This window comes from Quercus suber, unplaced genomic scaffold (genome assembly GCF_002906115.3).
Source record: "Quercus suber isolate HL8 unplaced genomic scaffold, Cork oak 2.0 scaffold_435, whole genome shotgun sequence".
In the NCBI taxonomy this organism is placed as follows: Eukaryota; Viridiplantae; Streptophyta; class Magnoliopsida; order Fagales; family Fagaceae; genus Quercus; species Quercus suber.
In genome coordinates this window covers 26,703-37,949 of record NW_027069886.1, presented here as the reverse complement: position 1 = coordinate 37,949, position 11,247 = coordinate 26,703, and the positions used below count along the sequence as shown (strand labels likewise).

At 33.9% G+C, this 11,247-nt stretch overlaps 1 protein-coding gene across 1 annotated transcript; it reads left to right on the top strand.

The window, feature by feature from the left end:
- Positions 1–6,311: 6,311 nt before the first annotated feature.
- LOC112024753 (protein NDL2) lies at positions 6,312–11,167 on the top strand. Its single transcript, XM_024057385.2, has 11 exons — positions 6,312–6,558; positions 6,803–6,902; positions 7,303–7,400; positions 7,508–7,596; positions 8,452–8,512; positions 8,606–8,692; positions 9,247–9,324; positions 9,401–9,457; positions 9,553–9,608; positions 10,042–10,177; positions 10,529–11,167. The coding sequence occupies exons 1-11, from the start codon at positions 6,499–6,501 to the stop codon at positions 10,766–10,768; spliced, it is 1,062 nt and encodes a 353-aa protein (XP_023913153.1). The 5' UTR covers positions 6,312–6,498; the 3' UTR covers positions 10,769–11,167.
- Positions 11,168–11,247: the final 80 nt, after the last annotated feature.

The following is an 11,247-nucleotide window of genomic DNA, read 5'->3' as shown; positions in this document are numbered from 1 at the left end:
AGTCTTTAGGGAGTAGTTGTAAGGCTGAAACTACTGTTCAAGTATCACTTCCTTATTAATGCGACCAGAGAGTTAGCTGTAGAGCATTTAATGCGGTGGTAGCAGCTTTCCCTTAGATATTTCATAGCCTCCCTCTGTCATGTTCCTTCCTGATACTTGTCCTCATCAGTGGAGTTGTTTGAAACGTTGCTCTTAATGTTAGATCGCACCTTCTGACCTCGGATTTGTTCAGCCGAGGAAGCATTCCTCCTCAGATCACTTTTTCGGACTCTCATGTTCATACCTTACCTCTTCATTCATTAACATGGACTCCGTTGACCGTATTTCCCCATCCTCAGACTACTTAATGTCCTTAGATTGGGCCCCCAGCCCAATATATACACAAATACGTACTACTGAGCCTACCACCCCTACATATATAATTCATTGGCTAAAGCAGTAAACAAATATTTTGATATAAATGCTAGCTTTGTTGAGGTGAAATTTAAAAAAAAAAAAAAAATCTCAAATAAGTCACTTAGTAACATTTTCTATTTTTCTTATTAAAATGGAAGACAATGGAAACTTAATTTTACAAAAATTAATAAATAAAAAGGTGAAATTGGTGTTTTTATCAAATTGAGATATATAAAAATAAATAAATAAATGAATAAAAACCTCCAAAAAGAAAAATGTTTAATTTCGTTATTAGCTATATAAGTATATTCTCATAAAATTGAAAAACAACCCACCAAAAGAGATGGTAGTTTTTTTTTTTTTTTTGGGTAAACAAAGAGATATGAGTTATGACTGATGTTATATAGTTTTGGAGTCCAAAGTCCAAAGTCTTGGTTTTGCTGCCGTCTAAGTTGTAGCATCCAATGAACTCGTACATAGATCTCCATTTTCTACTATAATTAAAAATGAACAAGTTTTTCAAAAAAAAAAAAAAAAATACAAAATAAATGTATTTATCCTATTAGTTTAATTACTATATACATATATATATATATATATATATATTTATCATTGGAAGAAGTTATAAAATTTAAATGGTTTAGATTAAGTTTAGTGAATTTACAAATATTTAATTTTTTGATTTCTTTTATGTCAATTTTTGTCAACGTAGCTAAACATGAGGGAAAATGTTATATTCTAAATTTATTACTATTATTATTGTAAGGACTGGATCTGAGCACTTCTTCTGCTGGACGAGTGGACTCAAATCCAACTAGCCCAAAACAATGAATTTGTAGAGAATTGGTTTAAGAACTAGGCCTTAATAAGGATTGCAACAACAAAACACGACAGTGAGTAGGTGGAATGACAAGAACATGGATTGAAGTATGAAATTCTACTCCTCGGGACTCTCTTGTGTAATTCTTATTATTTCTTTAGTGCTTGACTACAAAGGTTGGGCAAGTTCTGCCAGTTACCACCCCCCTTCTCCTGAAGAAGTTCTTACATTATATACCCCCTTTTAGTTGATCTTAACCCTACATTTGTCGATTAAGCAGGTCAATACTTGAGTGCCTATCCTATCAACCGTCTTCTCATTCTTTCTATGGGTTGCAGCAACCAAGGCTGCACTATTCAAGAGTCATTTCCTCATTAATGCGGCCAGAACGTTAGTTGTGGGCATTTAATATGAAGGTGATAGTTTATCCTAGAATTGTTTCTCCACCATGCTTCCATGGCTGACACATTGTACTCGTTCTCACTCTTTGGATGCTCTGGGAGGCTACCTTTGATAGCCCGTTACTTCTTCCTCCCATGGTCTTGGTTAGCTGAGGACAGGATTGTCCTCGGCAAGGTTCCTAGGCAATTTGGACTTTCTAACTCCGTCCTCGGACGTTTCTTCCTCCTTGACATGGGCCTTGGGCTTGGTATAAAATGGGCCGGGGTTGCCAAGCTCTTTGCCCCCACAATTATTATTATTATTATTCCAAATAAAAATATTTTTATATAAAAATTATAAAATAATCATATATATTCCTTTAATATTAATAATTAATGCACAACTATAGATAATTAATATATGTATATTGTAGGGACTAGATTTGAGTCCTAAGCCAAAAAGTTAAAAGGATTTAGGCTCAAAGAGCCCAATACAATAAATTTGTAGAGAGTGGATTAGAAAACTAGGTTTTAATGAGTTGGGTAGCAATTATAGTGGATCTAAATGACAATAAAGTGAAAATAGACTGGTTGTATCTAATGAAAATCATCCTTGACACAGTCCGAGGAGATCAGTTCTTGTATATAATTCTTAAAGTATTGCAAGTACAGTTCTTATTATTACAGTAATTCTCTCTTAATTCTCAAATCGTCTTCTCTCAAGGCTTCCCCTCTGTTTTATACTATCTTCCTCCTTTCATCTCTGCCCTCACGTGTGGATTAGATTGTCGGTGTTGATCATTGTTATATCAGCACCTTCCTGAAGTCTTTGGGGAGTAGCTGTAAGACTGAAACTACTGTTCAAGTATCACTTCCTCATTAATGCGGCTAGAGAGTTAGCTGTAGAGCATTTAATGCGGTAGCAGCAGCTTTCCCTTAGATATTTCATAACCTCCCTTTGTCATGTTCCTTCCTGATACTTGTCCTCATCAGTGGAGTAGTCTGAAACGTTGCTCTTAATGTTAGACCGCACCTTCTGACCTCGGATTTGTTCAGCCGAGGAAGCATTCCTCCTCAGATCACTTTTTCGGACTCTCATGTTCATACCTTACCTCTTCATTCATTAACATGGACTCCTCTGACCGTATTTCCCCATCCTCAGACTACTTAAAGTCCTCAGATTGGGCCCCCAGCCTAATATATACACAGATAAGTACTACTGAGCCTACCACCCCTACATATATAATTCATTGGCTAAAGCAGTAAACAAATATTTTGATATAAATGCTAGCTTTGCTGAGGTGAAATTTTAAATAAAAAAAATTCTCAAATAAGTCACTTAATAACATTTTCTATTTTTCTTTTTAAAATGGAAGACAATGGAAACTTAATTTTACAAAAATTAATAAATAAAAAGGTGAAATTGGTGTTTTTATCAAATTGAGATATATAAAAATAAATAAATAAAAACCTCCAAAAGGAAAAAGGTTTAATTTCGTTATTAGCTATATAAGTATATTCTCATAAAATTGAAAATGGGGGGGGGGGGTGGGACCAAAGAGATATGAGTTATGACTGATGTTATATAGTTTTGGAGTCCAGAGTCCAAAGTCTTGGTTTGCTGCCGTCTAAGTTGTAGCATCCAATGAACTCGTACATAGATTTCCATTTTCTACTATAATTAAAAATGAACAAATATTATAATATGCTTTTGTTATTAGACAAATGAGTAAATTCTAGTTAGCTCAATTAATAAAAAATTTATTGTTAAACAAAAGATTCAAGCGCTAAATCCCACCAAAACCAAAGAGTGATTGATATCTTAACTTGACAATTATCATAAAACGAGTGTAATATATTAAAATTTTATCATATTTATAATTTTATTAAAGTATTAGACGAATGAAACTATTATTATTTAAATAAATAAATAAACCCAACGCCAACAGGAACAAGTACTGAAACTTGACCAAACATACAGTAAGATGCTCATCATGGGCACCCTTTCCATTTATGAGGTCTTTCTTTATGCACCCTATATTTCAACATTTAAATCAAAAGACATAATTACAACATCATGAAGGAGCCCTCTCAACTATTATTCAACAGGCATATGGTATGTCCAAAAGATTCTCAATATTTGGTTGTAGACTTGAAGGCATATGATTCAATTATAGTAAGGGAAGCAATAGCCAAAAGGGTCAACAAGAAAAAAAAAAACAACTTTTGTAGTAGGCCATCTTTTTATGGAGGTGTAATAAGTTTGTTCATCATAATTACTACGACAACCAGTCAAAACACAAGGTACAATGTGCCAAATTCAGCAAATTAATTAGCACAAAATATTCTGCTTCATTATAACTATTACATTTATTTTTTTTTATAAGGTTTTAATTTATGGTGTCCGCTTCTGATAATTGCATTATTTGTCATCAGACCAAAACGCTAATCAATTTTTGGTATAGGCGATGACTAAACTTCAAATTTATTATTTAATCATTAGAAATATTACCAGTTGAGCTAATTGGACTGGAATCTATCATTATAACTACTGTTACTTAGATGTTGAATGGAATTTATAAGTTTGTTCATCATAATTACTACCACAACCAGTCAAAACACAAGGTACAATGTGCCAAATTCAGCAAATTAATTAGCACAAAATATTCTGCTTCCTTATAACTATTACATTTATTTTTTTTATAAGGTTTCAACTTATGGTGTTCGCTTTTGATGATTGCATTATTTATCATCAGACCAAAACACTAATCAATTTTTGGTATAGGCGATGACTGAACTTCAAATTTCTTATTTAATCATTAAAAATATTACCAGTTGAGCTAACTGGACTGGAATCTATCATTATAACTACTATTACTTATATGTTGAATGGAATTTTTTCCTGGATGAAATAATAAAAGCAAATGCAGACTTGTAGTAGACATGTTTTTCTGGCATTGGCATTGGCATTGAGTAAAGTAGCCGTGATTGTCGTTGAAAACGCGTTAACATATTCCCAAGCTCTCGAGCACTTTGTGAGAGTTTCTGTCCAATTACATGTGAAGATGTCTATTCGCCCCTAAGTTTATAGATAGTGACAACTAATCAATAAAGGTTGGCATTGTAGCGCTGCACAACAATAGTATTGTTGGAAGATTATACCCCAAAAAAAAAAAAATATTAGTATTGTTGAAAAATCAGTTGTATTACTAAATTTAAGAAAAGTGTTGGAATTCATAAATTTGTCTTTCGTCTTTTTCATGTAAATGTTGGAGTTCTATATCTCTTTTGGAGTTTGAACCGTATGATAGTATGAGTTTATAGTGATTAGAGAGTATGACCAAACTAAAATCATACTACAATAATTTATTGGATAAAAGTATACTCTATAATTTTGAGGTCAATTGCAATGCTAAAGTTTTGATTAAACTTGTATTTAATTAATGGGTATACTTTTATAAAAATATACTCATTCGTTGTTCCATCTCAAATTATTAGACTTTTATTTTATTTTGGGATGATCCAAAATGAAGTGCCCTTTAAAAGTTAGTAAGTAAATTTCTTAATATAATACTTCATTTAAAAAGTTATTATTTTTCCTTTAATAAACTTTTAATTTTAAATTAAGAAAGTAGTTTTTGTGATAAAAAAAAGGAGAGTAATTTTTGGAAATTTATACCTTTTTACATATATTTTTTAAAAACAACGTGAATGATATCTTCTTAAAAAATTGGATTTTTATCTGCAGCTAGCAATATAAGAAGATGAAATGGAAAAGTACTGAGTTCATAATATTTTCATAACAAATCATAAGTGGTTAGTTATTATTGATTATAATTTAAATTTATCATTAAAATTACTTTTTTTCTCACTGATAATAGTTTGTCACTTAAAATTTATTGTGAAAATATTGTGAATATAACATTTTTCAGATGATATGTTATTTTAAAATTTATTATCACTTTGCCTTTAAAAAAAAAATTTATTATCACTTTAATAATAGAAGGTATCCATTAATCAATATATATCAAAAGTAACACTTTATCACCAAAAAAAAAAAGATTGACACTTATCCAATGTTACTTTCTGAATCGATCTGATAAAACAATATAAACCAGATAAGATTAGAACCCCTCAACCCAAAAACTCAATCCCAATCCCAATCCCATCCCAAGAAGTCTTTTTCATTTTATTTTATTGGGTATATCCCAAAAAATATTTTAGCATTAATGAAATGAATGAATACAATAAAATAGAGGCAATTTGGGGCTACTGGGCAAGGGCAGTGATGAGCTGGCGCACTTTGATAGACTTAACTCTGGAGCATTCTTTTTGGTGCTTCCAGGTGTCATACAGCTGTATGAAACCCTGTTCTTGTAAAATTACCAAAATGCCCATAGTAAAATATTTCATTTCCTCACAACTCCACCTACCCTTTCCCTCCCCCAAAACGCCACCGTTTCAATTCCTTCGCGTTATCAAAATTTTTCAGTGACTGCCCCTATGTGTACGGACCCAACAATAACTACACCCAACTGACAGTTTTACCCACTCCAACGGTCATTTTGATAACACAAAGCCAAGCTAAAAGACAGGGAAGTTAAAGCGTTGACTGAAGGGCAAACAGGTCATTGTGTACGGTTAAACTAAAACTTAAATGTTGTGATTCCGTTGTTTCGTTGAGGGTGTTTGTGTAATTCTATATTTCCTCCAAAGAAGGTGAAAGAAAAGCCACAGAGAAAACAAGTACAAGTAAAGAAGTAAAGAAGAAGAAGAAGCAAGGTGTTTGATGAGAAAGTTTCAAGCATTTTGCTACTGATAAACTCTGAAACTCTCATTGAGTTTAGCAGTGTTTGTGGGTATCTTTTATTTTCTGTGGTTGGTGTAGAGAGAGGCTGTGTTATGGCCGAGTCAAGTGACTCGGTTTCCATTGACATTGATATGGTACCTTTAGGAGAGAAGGTAAAGCAACCCCCCCAACAAAAAAAATAATAATAATAATTGAAGAACCCACCAAGAAAATTTTATTTTTTTATTTCTGTTTTTGTTTTATTCAAATGCAAGATTACATTTTTCTTTTTTCTTTTTAGTTGTAGTACTTGTTGTTTCTTTGTTGTATATTTGCTGAGTTTTTGGTTGTATGTGTGATTTTTTTTGGTTATTTAATTGTGTTTTTTTGTTTTGTTTGCTTAATGTGGTTTTGCAGGAATATGTGGTGAAGACAAGCAAAGGCTCAATCTCTGTGTTTGTGTGTGGGGATCAAGAAAAGCCTGCTTTGATAACATACCCAGATGTTGCTCTCAATTGTATGCTTCATTTCTTGTTACTCTTTTTAGCGGTTAATGCTAATTTTTTTTTTTCTGTTGCATTTCAATTTCAAATATGCTTAAGAGTGAATGAAAGAACTTAGAAATGGTGCTTAATGTATATGTCTTGAAGTTATTTGTAAAGGGTCTTTTTGTTTTACTCCAAATGTCATGGAAAATAGTTAGTTTTCAATCTCTATGTGTCATTTGCTTTCTGGGGTTTTTAATGGGTTCTTATTGTGCAGCCCAATTGGTCTTTGTAGAAATGAAAGTGTTTTTTTTACTTTATTTGCTTTCTGGGGTTTCTATTGGGTTCTTATTGTGCAACCCAATTGTTTTTTGTAGAAATGGAAGGGTTTTTTAGTTTCTGGGTGCTTACTGTTTTCTTGGGTTTACACAGACATGTCTTGCTTCCGAGGCCTCTTCTTTTGTCCGGATGCAGCTTCTTTGTTGCTTCATAACTTCTGCATTTACCACATTGATGCCCCAGGCCATGAGGTCAGTATCAGCCATGCATTTATTTATATAAGTGTTGTAGTACAAATTCTTTCCTTTGTGGATATTAATAGAGTTCCTGCCTTCCATTTGCTTAAGAGTTCTTGCAGGTGGGAGCTGATGTAATTTCTTCAGATGCTCCATTGCTCAGTGTGGACGACCTTGCAGACCAGGTGGCCGAAGTGCTTGATTTCTTCGGGTATGCTAGTGTTGTTCGCTTTTACCAGTTCATCTTTTCTATTTTGTTTTGGCGGCAATGGATTCAAATGGGAAATTTGGGGCTTTAATTCTCATTAAATTGGCAACTCAATGACTTCATGAAGTGCCTATTAATTACATTGGGTTGTAGAACACATCTCTTTATCTTCTTTCCTTACAGGGTTTGCTGTTATTTAGTTGCTTTTATTCAATCTGCCAGCCCTTGATTTCAATTGGTTTGGGAGAGTGACATACTGATTCTTATCAGCTTATCAATGTGTACTATTATTTTCTTTTTCTTTCTTATCCACAAGTGCGAAATGTGTCCCATATTTTCTAGACTACTTATGTGTTGTGATATCACGGAGTTCCAAGCAGGGAGTTATTATGGTCAATATTGGCAAATACATTAGTTTTGTATGAAAGTTTGTGATATCATGAAGGATTTTGACAAGCTTCACGTCCTAGTAAGAGGAAAAATTAGAAATATGGATTGATACCTCAGAATCTAGAGCTTTCCGTTATAATTTAGCTGGAACATGAGAAAAGGGCGGAAGACCCATTTAATCAGGATATGTTGCATGACTTCATAGACATACTGGTTTGTGCTAGTGTCACAAATTTAGAACTAGTTATAGATAGTTTCGTATCAAGGGATGTTGATAATAAGTATAACAAAAGGGAAAACAGATCCAGCCCCAATAATATCTAACTGCTTTGGTGCCAAATTTTTTATTTTTTTTCAGTCAGTACTAAATTGGGTGCATTTTAGTTCAGCTATGTTGAATGGTATATGTCTTACACTGTTCCCAGTTGCAGTGTTCTTAAGCATGTATTGATGATATTTCTACTTCAGGCTGAAAGAGGTTTTGTGCTTAGGCGTAACAGCTGGTGCTTACATCCTTACCCTTTTTGCAGTAAGTTGGCAAATTTCAGCTTCCACACCCCCCCCCCCTTTTTTTTTTAATCATGATATTCTTATTTAAAGTTGTGTTTTTCCCATGTGGCAGATGAAATATACACAGCGGGTGGTTGGGCTGATTCTTGTGTCCCCTATTTGTAAAGCACCCTCATGGAGTGAATGGCTCTACATAAAGGTAATTGGAATATGTGCAATTAATATAATGAAGGAACCATTAGGTGTCAATATCCAACATCAAGGCTGATTTGAATATCAATAGAAAACTTTATATCAATTTAATTTTTGTACGGTCCAAGTGTGTATCTAAAATAGCAAAGGGCAGAGGAGGGCTTCCTTATTGCAAAGTTCACCATTTGCCATTTGGTATTGTTAAGAGCCACTTGGCTGTAATCAGTAGCCAATATCCAAACACTTCCAGCACTATGCCCTTCTTGGAGTTTCTACCAACAGAAGTGATTATCATTCATTGTCCAATCCCCCAAGTCATTGCTTTCTTCATGCAACAAGCAGAATATTAATAACAAACATATTCATGATGTCGGTTCAATACTGCATTACACATGATGGTTTGAGTGTGCACCCGCAGTGCAACATTTTGATATCAGATGAAGTTTATAAAAGAGAGGGAAAAAACTGCATACACTTTTTTTTTTTTTTTTGTGGGAATTAAAACTACATATTTATTGCTTGTGAGGATTGCATAAGATTTTATAAAATCTACTTCTGCAGGTATTATTGAACTTGCTATACTTTTATGGTATGTGTGGTGTATTGAAGGAATGCCTCCTACAGCGTTACTTTAGTAAGGTGCGTTACCTTGTTTTCCAGGAACTTTCTGCATTTCTGCTCTTGGTATGTTATAATTCTCATCTACTAAATGCAGGAACTTAGGTGTGGCTTGCATGATGCAGAATCAGACATAATACACGTTTTCAAAAGGGTAGGGAAAGCTCAGTTTCAATAGTTTCAATAAAGTGATAAATTTATATCACTTGAACTGCTGTGACCCTTTTTTTATTTCAACTGTGCTTACAGTTACTGGATGAAAGACAAAGTTTGAATGTCATGCGTTTCCTTCAAGCAATTAATGAGTAAGATCGTATCTATTCTATAAATGTGTGTTTTTCCTTTTCCCCACCGATCCTTCCATGAAACCTGTATTAAGTCAACCCACGAGGGCTTGAAACTGTCATAACAGTTCAAGTTTTGGCGGCAGCCACATGAAATTGATTATATGCTTACAAGTGGAAACCTAACTGGTACAAGGGTTTTATAATAAAGAATTTTACCTGAAATTGGTATTTATTTCAAAACAAGTTATGTGTTTAATGACATACCACAGAACAGATTGTCTTAGACAGTACTAATTCGGTTCAGTAAATAAATAAGACAGAGCTGAAAAATTACAAAGTTAAATTTAGTTCACTTGTGCGGGCATTTGCTTGCTAGCTTTCTAAATGCGAGAAGAATCGCATATTCTGTAACCCTGCCTACTATTTTATTGATTAGAAAATCTATTTGCAGGAGGCATGACCTTACAGAGGGCTTGAAGAAGTTGAAGTGTAAGACACTTATTTTTGTAGGTGAAAGTAGTGAATTCCACGCAGAATCTGTGTATATGAGTGCCAAAATGGGCAGAAAAAATTGCGCTCTTGTTGAGGTAGAGTGATCTTCACTTTTTCAATGTGTTATCTTGATTTAGCTTTCAATTATGGTAATTAAATGACATAAATTACATGCAAACATGAGATGGTCAATGATCTCATGCACCCGTGGATCTCAAACCCACAACCTCCTCTCCCTTCGTTGGTCTCTTTGTTAAGATTAGAATCAGTAATCCAAAGAAGAACTAGCTTTTATGTTCTATATCTTAGAACCGATGAATTGCTTTCGAATGATGTTGTAATTATAACTAGAGGACTCCATGAATATAGCACATTATTATTTTACTTCTTACTTTAATTTAGTGTATACAGTTATTGTATAATGGTCCCATTTGTGTGCTTGGTAGGTTCAAGCTTGTGGCTCACTGGTGACAGAAGAGCACCCATATGCTATGCTAATTCCTATTGAAATTTTCTTAATGGAGTTTGGTTACTACAGAAAACGACATTTTACTTCTTCATCAAGTAATGGCTCAAACCCAACCAGCCCTTCAAGCCATTCATGCATAGCACCAGAACTTCTTTCTCCAGAGGGTTTAGGCATCAAGCTGAAGCCCATCAAAACCCGCGTAGATATTGAAATTTGATGCAAAAGGGAATGACTCTTTCAAGCATTAATTCTTTACTCAGGTCTCCTATGAAGGATAAATGGGGGCAGTGGTATCTCATCTTCACACCTATAAATTAGCCATGGTAGCTTTGTACTTCAGGGTAGCATATTCTTTGATTCTGTTAGTTGGGTTAGGATATTGGTGATCAGGATTAGGTGCACGTATGTATTTTTCAAAACTTTATTGTAGATAAAATGGGGGGGGGGAGATTTGATATAGATGGAAGGTACATTTGGGGAAGAGATTTTTTGTCTGTCAGCTTACAACATGCTGTACATGCTACTAGCTTGCAACTCTAGAAGCAGATTTTGTGTTGAAACTTTCTTAATGCCACTGTATCTAATTCATGGTCGTTAAGGATATATTTTGAATTTCCATCCTTCTTTGTTTGGTGGTTTAGTCATATATATATGTGGCTCCTCATCTATGAAGACTTTTCTGTGATACCTTCTTGT